The sequence below is a fragment of the mitochondrial genome of Marasmius oreades, assembly GCF_018924745.1.
Source record: "Marasmius oreades isolate 03SP1 mitochondrion, complete sequence, whole genome shotgun sequence".
Classification (NCBI taxonomy): Eukaryota; Fungi; Basidiomycota; class Agaricomycetes; order Agaricales; family Marasmiaceae; genus Marasmius; species Marasmius oreades.
The window spans coordinates 1,556-16,506 of record NW_025064824.1 but is presented as its reverse complement, the minus strand read 5'-3'; the positions used below and the strand labels follow the sequence as shown (position 1 = coordinate 16,506).

The window sequence follows — 14,951 nt, the reverse complement described above, 5'->3', positions numbered from 1 at the left end:
AAAAAAAAGTAAAATTAATAATAAATATTATTAATTTGTTACGCTAATAAAATAAATGCTTATAAATAATCGCTTAAAAAATAATTGTGCTTCTGCAGCTTAGCTCCCGAACCGCATTTAAGCCAGTGCCTTGTATAGCAATCATGTGCATATCTTTTTTTTTTTAATTAAAAAAATGGAACAATGCTTACTACTGCGAAGCGGTTAGCGCTTAGTTTTTGCAATAAAAAGGCTACGCAGCATCTGTTACAGCAGCTACAGCATATAAAGGGTAAATATTTTTATATTTTTTTAACTTAATAAGGTACTATATCAAAAGCTACCAACAAACTAGGTACTAATATTATTAATGCCACTGCTATTGGTAATAGATTTAATCAACATAAATCTATTAATTGATCATATCTTAATCGTGGTAAAGTGGCTCTTACTAGAACAAATAAGAAACAATGTAAACAAGTTTTTAAACCTAAAATAATTGATTGTAAATTAAAAACAGAATCGTTTACAAAAATTTCAGGCATATTGTAACCTCCAAAAAATAATATCGAAGTTATACAACTGAATAAAACTATTGAAGAATATTCACCTAGGAAAAAAAATACAAAAGGAACTGAACTGTGTTCAGTCATAAATCCTGATACTAATTCCGATTCAGCCTCTTGTAGATCAAAAGGAGTTCTACTTGTTTCAGCAAGTATAGATATAAAATAAAAAATATAAATAGGAAATAATGGAATTATAAATCAAATAGCTTGTTGAAATTCAATTATAGTTGTAATATTAAATGAACCTGTTAAAAATATAATAATAAGTATAGCTGAACTTAATATTAATTCATAGGAAATCATAGCTGCAGTACTTCTTAAGGAACCTAAAAAAGCATATTTAGAGTTAGCACTTCACCCTGCAAATAAAATACCATAAACTCCTAACGATGATAAGGCTAAAGAATATAAGATACCTAAAGATAAATCGCTTATAGCTAAACCTTTACCAAAAGGGATTACTGCTCATCCTAATAAGCTAAATACTAATGTAGAAATTGGAGCTAAAAAAAATAACACTTTATTAGAATGAGAAGGAATAATAGTTTCCTTAAGAATTAATTTTAGAGCATCAGAGAATGGTTGTAATAATCCGTAATAACCTACAATATTAGGACCTACTCGTCTTTGGTGAGCAGCTAATTGTTTTCTTTCTATTATAGTCATAAAAGCTACTGCTAATAATATAGGTAAAATTACACATAAGACATCAATTAAATTAAAAATTAAACTAGAAATTGAAAAATTAAACATTGTGCGGAGAAAAAAAAAAATTTTTTTAATATTTTATATTTATATAAATAAATAATTTTAATATTATTATATAAATAAAAAAAAATGTATTTTAAAATAATATATAATTATTTAAAAAAAACTATTTTAGATAATAAATTAAGTAAAGTTTTTTAAAATTTTTATGAAAATTAGATATTTAAGCCTGTCGCTAAGCATTCCTGTCTCAACTTAGTGCTAAGTGTAAAAAAAGCGTACTTTAAATTAATGCTTCTTTTTTTAATTTTAAATAGCTGTAATCTTTTATTAAAAAGCATTTAAAAAACGCTTACGAAGCAAACACCTTATTTACGCTAGCAATTAGAATGGAATAATTACTTAAAAATCAATTATAAGTATAAACACTATAACAATTAAAAAAAAAACTATTTGCAACGTAGCGACTGAATAATTATAAAACCAACTATATTTAATTTATTCTATAAATTTTTGGTATAAAAGAGCTACGGAGCGCGGTAATTTTTTTAATAAGCGGAGCGCTTCATCCTTACATTCTTATTTTTAACATTTGCTATGCTTAATGCGCAGCTGACTTTAAAAAAGGCAGAGCTTACACCACTATTGATAAATAATTGTAAAGAAAATGACGCTTTTGTCCAAAGCATGGCTAGCAAAAGGGTTTTAATTAATTCTAAAAAGCTTATCTACTTATATTAAACTATATTTCTTTTAATATTTAATATTATCATTTTTTTAATTTATTATAGATTTATCTAGTGCTGATTAAAATTGATTACTGTTTCTAAGTATGAAAAAGAACCTCACTTTTTAAATAATAAATATTTTTAATATTAAATTATACTAATTACAAGAAACATTAATAAATAGGGGTTAATAATAGTTTTTTTTTTCCCTTTTAAAATTTTATTTAATAAATTAATTATTTAAGACATAATACAAAAATATTTTTGAACCTATCACACAAATAAATAAACCAGATCAACTTACTATTAATAACAAGTTAACAGATTTACTTCAAAGTTTAATATAACGATCAATAAATATTTTTAAAATATTACCTAATTTATTATTAGGAAGATATTTATTATAATCTAGTGAAGTAATGTATTTTACAATAAATACATTTAATATAATTAATAAAAATATTAATTCGGCAGTAGCTAATTGATTAATTTCAGGTAAAAGATTTAATGGAAAATCATTAAATCTATCATTTAAATTTAAATTATTTATAATATTTAAATTATTATTATTACTTAAACCGTCAAATCAGTTACATAATTTGTTTGTATTATCATTACTTGTATCTTTAGAATTTAATATTTTACTCATACCAACAGTTAGAGCTTGACTAGCTAATCAAGTAGCAGTACCGGCTGCAAGCTTAGGGCCTGGTCCACCTGGTATTTGTTGCGCTACTTTTAAAGCTATAGTTCCTCCACCTGCTACACTAGCAGCAGCTACCATATTATTTATAGAGGAAGCAGGAATACTTACATGTAATCTAGGATGATTTATATTTACAGTACCATCAGCATTTACAGTATTATTATTTACACCTGTATCAGCTGTATCTGACATGTTTTTTAATAAATCCAAATCAATTAAAGAATAATCAAAAGAAATTAAAGATAAACCAAAATAACTAAATAAGATTAATATATTAAAAATTATACAAGTTAATATAAAAACTATATTAAAATAATTTAAACCTATTAATTTATAATAATAAATTTTAATTGTATTACCTAAATAATTATTTTTAATAATACAATCTAAAGCAAGAAAAAAGATAAAGCCAAATAAAGAAAGATATTTAATTGAAATCATTAATAAATTAAAATATTCAATATTTATATATTTATACTTACTACGGCAGCCTAATTGAATAATAGTATTATTATATAAATAAAAAATATAATTATATTGAGCACGTAGCAAAAAAATGTATTTTAAAATAATATAAAATTATTTAAAAAAAACTATTTATAAAATAAATTAAGTAAAGTTTTAAAANTTTTATGAAAATTAGATATTTACGCTGCAAAGCATACCTGTTCCAAGTAATCCATAGCACTATTTTGTTTAAGTAAAGTGTACTTTAAATTAATGCTTCAATTTTTAATTACACTTATTTACGCTAGCGATTAAAATGGAATAATTACTTAAAAATCAATTATAAGTATAAACACTATAACAATTAAAAACAAGTATTTTTTGCAGCAGTTACAGACTGAATAATTATAAAACCAACTATATTTAATTTATTCTATAGATTTTTGGTATAAAAAGTGCTGCTTCTTTTTACGGAGCCTACGGACTTTTCAAAGTAAGGAGCGCTTCATCTTTACATTCTTATTCTTAACATTTGCTAAGGATACTTAGCCTAAGTACGCAGCGAGGTTGCTTCATTGTCTACACAAGGATACTAATAATGTATAGCAACGTTTTTTTTTTTACAGAAGGATTTATTCTGCAACTTAAAAAAATTACAGGGCCTTCCTTCNTTTGTAACACTTACAAAGTGAACCGTGCAGTAATTTTATAAGCGGATCGCAGAGCTTACACCACTATTGATAATTAATTCTAAAAAGCTTATCTACTTATATTAAACTATATTTCTTTTAATATTTAATATCCTTTTTTTTTTAATAAAGAAATATTAGAACTATAACCATTAATAAGAAATGAATATATTTTTAACAGTAAATAGTGACTGTAATTTTTAATATAACTATATTTTTTTTTTATAGAAATAAAATATTTTCCTAAAACTTATCTCTTAAATAAGCTACCATACCTCTATTAAATATGAACTAGGAGCTATATATTTTTATATTATATATTAAACTCATTAATATTACTGATTATTATTTAAAATTTTATTTTTTGTAAATTATACTGAATATCATAATATTTATCGCTGATAAAAAAAGGTATAGTTTCTATTAAATCCATATAACATAAAAATTTAAGTTCGAAGGCCATTTAATATAAAAATTTTAAATTTATATTTAAATAATAATTTTATATGAAATTAATCTTATTAAATAACTAGCCTCAGCCCTACTTACTATTACATAACTTATTTAATATAATAAGTTAGGCTGACAATATTACTACTTAATTACTCTATTTTTAGTAAACAATTTTAGTAGGAGTGCTACAAAAGCAATAGAATTATAAAATCTTATTTTAGAACTGGCTCCGGCTCCGCACTAAGCTAATTTTATCTTTGGTGGTTACTGCTGCAACTAAATATTTTTTAATTAAATATTGTTATTTAATTTAGGGTTAATAATAATTATTTTCTTTTCTTTTGTTATAGATTAAAATCTATTGTAATTTATTGTAATTTATTGTAAAAACTAAAATCTGTAATATAGTTTAAAAGAAATTTTGTCCAGATTTAATAAAGATAGTAAATGCACCTCTTCTATTTTTATTAGTATATCTAGAAAAATCAGTATAATTAATTTTTCCTATTGAAGAAGAACCTCTTTTAACAATTTTTACTGTTTTACGAGGTATAACTTTATATTTCATTAATCTTCCCGCTACTTTAATTGTCAAACCAGATAAAAATGCAGGTATTATATTTGTCTTATCTTTATTATTATTTTTTTTAATACTTTTAATTACAGCATTTTTAAATAATTTTCTAGTAATTCTTCTAATTTTTATTTTATTAATCATAAAAGCTAGTAGTCTTACCAGTATATTACTATCATTATAAGGATAATGCAATCTGATTAAATCTAATTCAACTGGTTTTTTAAAGAAATTATTTAAAACCTCACATAATTTTTTAAATTTTAAAGGATATAAATTAATTAAATTAATTTTATCTAATTTAACTAATTGTTTTCTTTTTGAAATACTTTTTTTTTTAATAAATTTTTTTAATAATTTTTGATTAAATTTAATTTTAAAATTAAAATTAGTATTCTGTGTATTCACAATTGAATTATTGTTTGCTGTGAATCTGTTGCTTCTTTTAATAACATTAAATTTATTATTAAAGAATACATATCCTTTTCTTTTTTTAATATAACTATATTTTTTTTTTTTTTTATATTTAAAAATTCTAGGGACTAATAAAAAATAAAACAATTGTATAATAATTTTATTTGATTTAATAATAAATACAGGTTTACTAATTAAACAATACATGGATCTAAATGAAGAATATAACAATTTATAAATATTTTGTGTTTCTGGTCTTAAATTTTTATTATAAAAATTATATCCAATTATATTAGAAAAATACATAATTGTACCATTACTTATCATATTATATATACTCATTGATTTTAAATATTGATTAATAATTGGTCTATTCATATTATTATTAAAATATAAGACATTTACAGGATTAGAATTTACAGATATAGGATCAATTTTTCAATTAAAGTTTTTAGTTAAAATACCCTTATCTTTAAGAGAAGTATTAGAATTATTATTAGTAATGTTGTAGTCATTATAATAGTTATTATCATTATTAGTAATTGTTTTAATTGTTTTTTCTATTTTTATTAAGTTTTCTGGTACAGCCTTAATAATAGAATCATTTGATACAAGTGCTGAGCCATTACTTATTTGAAGATATAAATCTGTTTTATTAGAATTATTAGGTAATAATAAGCTTTCTCCGTAAGAACTGTTTGCAAAAGAATTATTTTTATTTATTGAAGAGCTAATTTTTATATTATTGTTTATTTCATTTTTAATGGTATATATAGTAGAACTATTAATTATTTCAATTTTTTTTAATAAAGTTTCGTTTATATTAATTATATTAATTATATATTCTATTTTTTTTATTAAATTATCTAACTTAAATAATAAATATTTTATTTCAGTTTCTTTTGATTTACAAAGCAATTGAATAGCATTGTTGAAGTCTAATCCTTCACCTAAAATTGTACCATGAGCGGAGTACTCTCCTACTGACTTATTTTGTAATAAATCGCTATTTTTTAATGATTTAGGTTTTAATAACCGTTTATTAGAATGAATAAAAAGATGATTAATATTTTTAATACCTATTCCAGATTTATAAACACTAGAACTAGGAAATAAATTTCTATACTTCATTAATGTTGAATAATTATTTAATATTGTCACTATATTTTCTAAAAATGTTTTGTTTTTTAAATTTTTTACACTGAATCTTTTTTTTTTTAGATAAATCGGATTCCATTTTTGTTTGTTTTGCAGCGATTGTTTCTTATTAATATTAGGAAATGCTTCTCTTATCATATTAATATATTTACCAACCTCTTTATCATCAGTATTTTTATTTTTTTTAACATACTTTTTATATACTTTTCTATATTTATTTCTAATAAGAACCTTTTGTTTTTTTTTTATTTCTGATTCAGCTATTAATTTTTCTAACCTTTCTAAAGGTGAAAGTTTAATAGAATTATCATTATTAATAGAATTATCATTATAAATAGAATTATTAGAATTAATAGAATTATTAGAATTTATAGAATTATCATTATTAATAGAATTATTAGAATTATTATTAATATTATTAGTATTATTAATAGTACTATTATATACTGCTTTAATTAAATCAATTTTATATAAAATATTAGAAAAACGAATTTTTAAATTAAAATATAAATTATTTCTTAAAAATAATATAAAATCTAATTTGCTTCCTTTAAATGAATTTAAATTTAAATTATATTTTTTTATTGATTCAACTAATTTTTCTAATTTTTTATTTAATTTAATTATTTTATATATTAATTTATTTTGAGGATTTAATAGATTTAAATTTTTATATTTTTTTTTATCACTAATATTTTTTAAAATTACAGGAACACTAAAAAAAGGTAAAATTCTTTTATCAATTTGTCCATCATCACCTTTTACAGCCGCTCGTATTGAAAAATTAATTAGTTTATTTTGTAATATTTTTTCTTGTTCTTCTTTAAGTTTTAGAAATCTATTTTTTTTTTTAACTTTTTCTTTATTAGTATTTAAAAAAAGTCGAAGATTTTGATTATGTTTTAAGTTATTAGAAATCATTGTTATTTTATGAAGATATAAAATATTTACTGCGCTTTTATAATTGAATTATTATATAATAATAAAATTAAATAATCATAATTATTTTAAAGACGGAGCAAATTAATATTTTTTTTTAATTATAATAGTATAAATAAAAAGCAATTTAATAATAAATATAATTTTAAATATTGCTTTTTTTCACTAAATATTTATTGGTTATACAAACATTTCTTAATAAATAAATTACCGCTGCTAAAAGATTACTAATCTAAAGGTGAGCAGTTCTTTTTTTAATAGTAAGTGTTAAAAATTAAGATAAATAAATATTAAGTGATTTTAACCTTCAAATAATATAAATAAAATTTGAAGTAGCTAAAGTTTTATTATTTATAAAAAAAGAATAATAAAAACTATATATGTAAATATAATTATAATTATACATATATTTAGCTTCTCTTTTAATAAAGTTAAACTTATTTTAATATTAAAGTTTTTTAATTAAGCCTAAAAAGATTTGAACTTTTACAGATTCCTCATCAAGAAATTATTCTACCATTAAATTATAGGCTTTGGTACTACACTAAATTATTTTTACGAGCCCTTCCAGATTCGAACTGGGATAATCCTAATTGACAATTAGATGCTTTACCTATTAAGCTAAGGGCCCTTAATTTTTAAATTTTTATTGTTCTATTTCTACCTTAATAAACTAATTTTTTTTCCTTTTTCCTTTATATTAGCAATCGTAGCGCTTTTTAAGCTAAGTACTTTTTTAAGTACCGTTTAGTTATAGTTTATAATCTAGTAATTTAACCCTTCTACTGCTACGAGCCATTTGAAAATTTAGCAAGCAGTTATTTTATTAAATAAATAATAAGGCATTTGCTTCACAGCCTACTACATTTTCCAAGTTAACTTCTACTAAATAACAAATAAGAACTATACATAACACTACCACATTAAAGATAAAGTATGAACCGCTTCCTTATTTCCAAAGTAAGGTACCCAAAGATAAAACACTAGCTTTGCAGCAAAAAATGATCACTTCCACTTAAACTTTATTTTTACTAAAATAAAGAAACATGCTATTGATAAAGCTATAGATAGAGCTAAAGCAATAGCTAGAGCTAAAGTAAGTTTCCCATTAAAAGTAGTAGGATAAAGCTAGGCATAAGAAGAAACAGCATTTTACTAGCTCCTTTTTTTTAATTATCTATAATTAAAAAATATTTAATTATCGTAATTTACTTTTTATTGTTATTAATAAACGAATGATAAACTATTAAATTATAATTAATTTTATTAAGTAACAAGAATGAGGTGACTCGAACACCTACGATTGATTTTGGAGATCAACATACTAGCCAATTATATTACACTCTTAAGATTAAAAATAATAATAAAAAACATAAAAATAAGGTCTTGATACTAAATACTTAAAAAAATATGAAGCGTAGCAGCCGAAACAGCCTAACCATTCTTATGCGCAGCCTTGTAAGACAAAAAAGCAGCAAATTTTAAATAATATTATTTTTAAGTAGTATATATTTTTATTTAAAAATATTACGAATAATCAGATTCGAACTGATGATATCTACTTGGAAGGTAGAGGTTATAGCCACTTAACTATACTCGTTTAATTACTTTACTGTTTTAATTTTAATTTTTTTATGTTAGTAGCTACCCTCTTTATTAATGCAGACCTAGCCCTACACTAGTTAAGGAAAGCAAAGCACGGCTAAACCTTTTATATTATGATTGCTGCGGCAATTGTTTGCATAAAGAACTTGCATCAGTTTAATCTATTATTTAGTAAGGTATAGCTTCAGTGTTTATAAAACAAGTGTTACAACTGCTATTAAAAATATCGTAGTAAGCAGATGCTATTTTTTTATTTACTACGACTACTAAATACTGTTACAAAAGCTACTTGTTGCGAACAAGTTATTATTTTTATTAATTTTTATTAATTAATAAAACATTATCGTAATAATTTTTATTTTGCTTTCTGTTTAGCAATAATTCACTCTTTTAATAATAATTACAAAAATTTATTTTTTTAAACAAGCGAAGCATATGTTATATATAGCATGTAAACGCAGCTTCTTTTAAGTAGCAAATGCTACGTAGCAAGCATCACCTTGTAATTAAAATGGTAATAATTATAAATCAATTATTAAATATATATTTCAGTCTTACTTGAATATATTAAAGTAATCACAAATTAAAAATAATAATTTTTCGTATAATTTTTTTAACTATTTTAAATTAAAAAAAGGAACATACTTTAGATATTGCTGCTATAAAACTTATACACACTAGTGATAGTTGTATCTTGATTAGCAGCGAAGCTGCAAGAAGGATCATGTGCTGCGCTTTCCTTGTAAGATAAAAAAATAAAAAGCTTTCCTCTGTGGATCGTGAAAAGCCGTAGGTTAAAAAGCGAAGAGCCTTTAACAAAAATGATGTTAATATTTATTAATCTTATTTTCTTTTGGATTCGAACCAAAATTAGCATTTTAGAAGAATGCAGTTCTAACCTATTAAACTAAGAAAATTTTATTATTTAAATTAAAAATATTAATTTTCTTTTTATGCAGTTACAGCAGCCTCTTGCTTATCAGCGAAGCCAAAGATGGAAACAGTTGTGCAGCACTTAGCATAAAGCCCCNGCTTCGTAGAAGCGGAACATTTTTGATATGAAGATAGTGATAGTAATACATTAATAGTATTCTCTTTTAGTTATTAACAACAGTGTTTATTATAAACATTAATTACATAGATTACTTACTATTTATCGCGCTTACTGCTTACGGCACATAGATACCGCTTTTTTAATGCTAAGCGAAACGTGAAAGCTCTTATCCTGCGAAGGCGAAGCAAGAAAAAGAAAGCGTGAGCACACTAATTATATTACTTTAATTTGCTTTTTTTTTTAACTAACCTAAAAACTGCACCTGAAAAAAGAATTATTTAATAAAAACAGGTGGCTAGCGCAACACTTTAATAATATTATTGCTGATTAAAGGATGCAGCTTCGCAGTAGTAGAATACTACTACTACACTAAATAAATCTGACATAGTCCCATGATTATTATATTTTAATTAAAAATAAAGAATTATAGAGTTAAGAAGGAATTGAACCCTAAAAGTTAGACTTTGCAGGTCTACTACAGAAACCATCTGTAAACTTAACTCTTAAAATTTATTAATAAAATTAGCGCAGTGCGGAGCAGCAAACAGAGTTAATTAATAAAATTATATCTATTTTTAAAATATTATTCTACTTTTAATAATTATTATTTTTTAATATTTTTATTCTAAAAGATAGAAGGTTAAATTCTTTAAAGTTATAAAAGGTTAAATTCTTTTAAATTATAAAAGTTTGACTAATTCATTATTATTAAAGCGTAAATGACTGCTGTAAGATTAAGCAATATTGTTTAGCAAGTATAGCTACACTCCGGTTTAAAAAAAGGATTAGTTCTTATTAAAATAAGTAACCCTTTTTATTTTTTTTCTTCTTTTCTATTTATAAAAAAAGGGGTAAAAATAAAAAAATTAACTATTGAGCTAGTATAAAATTAATAATAAATTTTATATCTTAAAAATATAAACATTATCTTTTTACAAATATTAGTATAATAACATTAGAAAAATGTTATTAATAAGTTAAATAATGTAAAAATTTAAAAATAGCTTTTAAGATACCCAGATTATTTCATTTATGTTATAGTTTATTCTATAATTTTATAGTAACTCTCATGCGATTCCGCAGATTTAGATTTTTTTTAAAAATTAATCTAGTTCCTTGTTTCGCAGGAGTAAGACTGCTACGCAGCAGTTTTTAAACAGAAATAGATCTTTTTTATGAGACACATAAAATAAATATTAAAAAAAAAATAATGCCTCAATTAATTCCATTTACTTTCTTAAATCAGATAATCTTTTCATTTACAGTATTATTAATTTTAGTTTATATATTATCTAAATATATACTTCCATTATTTACATTTTTACAAGTAATAAGAATTTATATTACAAAATTAAGTAATAAAAACTAAATTTTAAAAAATAATAAATATTTTTACCCTTATTTTATCTAGTACTATTACCAGCAATCAGTACTCCCGTAGAACCATAATTTACAAACCGTTGCTCTATAAAGTAACACTGCGAAGCAGAGCATTCTCACTAATAGCTATTTTTTGATCTTTACAAAGAAAGTATAGCAAATGTAGCAAATCTGCTTTTTCTGTCCCTTTAAAAAGCAGTTAAAAAGCTAAAAGTATAACGCTCCTGATTAAGTATCTTAAATAAAAAAAAACCTTTTCCTTTTAATTATTAATAATTTTAAATTTTATATTAAAAATTTCTTGCTTTTTTACAATAGGGTCTTAACTGCATAAAGATAAGCAAAAGAAGACTATTTTTTTATTTTAATTTTTTATTTTAATTTTTAATTAAACAACCTTTAACATCAAGTTTATTTATAAATTAGTACTGCTAAACTTAATACTTTACAGTAAGTTCATTTGCAGCCTAACTAGAAATGTTCTATTTCTTAATTTACGGTTTATCTATTTTTTTCAAAGAGAAGTTGCCCTCTCAATTATCAACTTTAATTTGATTCTTTAGTATATTCTTAATAAGTATTACCTTCTTAAGAGTTTTCTAAAAATTTAATTAATAATAAAAAATAAAAACTCGTTTTTAGTATCTAGAGGTTAGATTCTTGCTTGATATACATTCAGCACTTATCTATTATGTTTGTGGCTACCCAACTATGCGTTCCTAAATTATTACCTTTTTATATTTAAGATCCCTTAACCTAATTCATTTGTATTCCTTAGGTGCAAACAAAAATTGAATAATAAATAATAAAAAGGTCTTTTCTCAATTTAATTGAGTCCCTTATAATAAAGTAAAAACAATTGGTACACTAGAGAAACACAGCCTATTGATCCTTTCGTACTAGAAGGTCTGCCTCTTTTTACTAATAATCTCTTCAGAAGATAGGGACCATACTGACTCACGTCGTATTAAACCCAACTCGCGTACCCTTTTAATCGGCGAACAGCCGAACCCTTCCAAGCTTCTTCCCCCGGAGGATAGGATGAGTCGACATCGAGGTGCCAAACCACCGAGACAATGTGTACTCTCGTCGGTGATCAGCCTGTTATCCCTAGCGTAACTTTTATTTATTGATCCCCGTCTATTCCATACTATAGCGAGGGGTCACTATGCCCTACTTACGTATCTGTGCGACTTATAGGTCTTTCAGTTAAGCATGCTTTCCGCCATTGAACTCTGCGCAACCCTTCACTGGTTGATTGATCTCCATTCAATATCTAGCTATACCTTTAATACTTTTTGGAAAAAAATTAAAATTAATTTTTTTTTTCAACTTATTAATTTTGTTTTTTGTTTAATTATAAATGTGTTATAATTAGTATTCGTTATTTGTTTTACGAATTTGTTTTAAATTTTTTAATTCTAGTTATCCATCCCCCCTATTTTATTTTATAAAATAATTAAACTTCTCCATTTTTTTAAATAAAAAGCGGAGCAAGAAATGGGAGACAAATATTATGCTAATAAGCAAAAGATTTTCCTACTTAATTTTTAAATTAATTTTTAAAAGGTGGACAACTAGGGTCTTTATTTTCTTAATTAAAATCTTAATTAATTATCTCTTTTCTTTAATAAAATTTATTAAATTTAAAAAAAGCTACTACATATTACTAAATAGTAATTAATTAGTAATTATAGCAAAAGATTATTTGTGAAAAATTCATATATAAAAAAAATTTAATTGTTTTAAGCCCAATAAGGCCTTGATTTGATATATTTTAATATATAATATATATTTTATTATATATTTATTCATGTGGAAAAATTTGGATGTACTTTGCTACTCTATTAAAGACGACCGCCCCAGTCAAACTGCCAATTAGTCAACTCTCCCTTTTTGTTCGTTAGAATACAAATAAGGTAAACATAAACCCAGCCTTAACTATAAGGTTTCCAAAATTAGTCTATCGACATCCCTATTTACTATTGGAAAAGGCTGTTCTAGATTTACATGATAACTAACTACAGTAGAAGCTGCATAGGGTCTTCCCGTCCCTCTGAAGATAACCCGCATCTTCACGGGTAATTCAATTTCACTGAGCAAGTTGTAGAGACAGTGAGACCATCGTTACATTATTGATACCGGACCACATTTAATGGCCAACTGATTTTGCTACCTTAGGATCCTCATGGTTAAGACCGCTATTAACCAGACTTTCAATTAGTCACATTTTACTATGACCTTTTTTATATTAATGGCATCGGGCAAATTTCATTCAGTATACTATGATATTCATCATTGCACTGAATTGTGTTTTTAGTAAACAGTCGGGGCCTCCGATTCTGTGCCACCGCCCTATATAATTAATTATATAAGTGGTACCTCTTGTCGCCAAACTTATGAGGTAATCTTGCCGAGTTCCTTAACAACTTTTAGCTCAACGCCTTAGTATTCTCTACCTACGAACCTGTGTCGGTTTAGGGTACGGTAGTAAAAATAAAATTATATTAATAATCAGACTAAATAAAAATTATAAAAATAATAAAAATATAGTCTTTGCTTAAAACAAATAATTGTTTTAACTTATTAATCTTATTAATATATAATATTATTAATATTGATTTCCTGGTCCTTCTTAAAATATTATAAAAGGACTTTCTATTATTTACTCATCAGCCATAACTTTGGTTAGGGTCCTTAGAGGCCGCATTCACACACAACGATTTAATCTTATTTGTGCAACCCTTTCGTTTTCGGCGAGAAGTATTATTAACTTCTTTTACGTTACTCATGTCAGCATTCTCTCTTCAGTTCCCTATATAAATAATGAAACACTATTTTTTCAATAGATTGACTGAATGTTCTACTACCTAGATAAAGAATTAAAATATAATTTTTAAATCTATACCAACACGATATCGGTTGATTGTTTAAGACCCGTTAAATTTTCGGCGCTACAATCTAAACTGCTGATGCGTTGTTACGTACGATCATTATAAGTAGCGACTGCCAGGCTCACTTCACAGCTGTATACGATTTTGCTACGTCCTTAATTTCACTTAACAATCATTTGGGACCTTGATCTGTGTTCTCGGCTGTTTCCGTCTTGACTATTCAACTTAGCATGAATAGTCTGAATATCTACTATCAATTTATGTAATTCCGAGATTCGCCTCCAAAGGTAAGATTTCTACGTCCCCGCAACCTAAACGCCAAAAAGGGTTTATGTAAAATAAAACACCTAATTCTTGTTGGGAGCTGCCTTTCTGTACCTCCATAAATCTATTACTGTAGATGTCATACTTAAATATGTTTCGGTAGAAAACCAGATAGCACCAGGTCAGATTGGCATTTCACCGCTTACCAAAACTCATCGGAGAATTATGCAACATTCACCCGTTCGATCCATTATAATCTGGTCTTGGTAAGATCACCTGGCTTCGGGTCTAATAGAAGTAACTTATCCATCACTATATTAATATATAGTCCAGTCGCTTTCGCTAGGGCTTTTAACCTTGCTACTCCTATTAACTTGCTGACCCATTATG

The 14,951-nt window shown here is 24.5% G+C and overlaps 1 protein-coding gene and 2 non-coding genes across 3 annotated transcripts; all 3 read right to left on the bottom strand. All coding sequences in view use genetic code 4, as the record gives it.

The window, feature by feature from the left end:
- Positions 1-4,688: 4,688 nt before the first annotated feature.
- E1B28_013817 (uncharacterized protein) lies at positions 4,689-5,645 on the bottom strand (the record flags this gene model as incomplete). Its single annotated transcript has 1 exon — positions 4,689-5,645. One exon carries the CDS (start codon positions 5,643-5,645, stop codon positions 4,689-4,691), a length of 957 nt encoding a protein of 318 aa, XP_043001794.1.
- A 2,277-nt stretch (positions 5,646-7,922) lies between these two features.
- E1B28_013816 lies at positions 7,923-7,995 on the bottom strand. The gene has a single exon. It is a non-coding gene; the product is annotated as a tRNA-Asp (tRNA).
- Positions 7,996-9,813: 1,818 nt separating this feature from the next.
- E1B28_013815 lies at positions 9,814-9,886 on the bottom strand. The gene has a single exon. It is a non-coding gene; the product is annotated as a tRNA-Arg (tRNA).
- Positions 9,887-14,951: the final 5,065 nt, after the last annotated feature.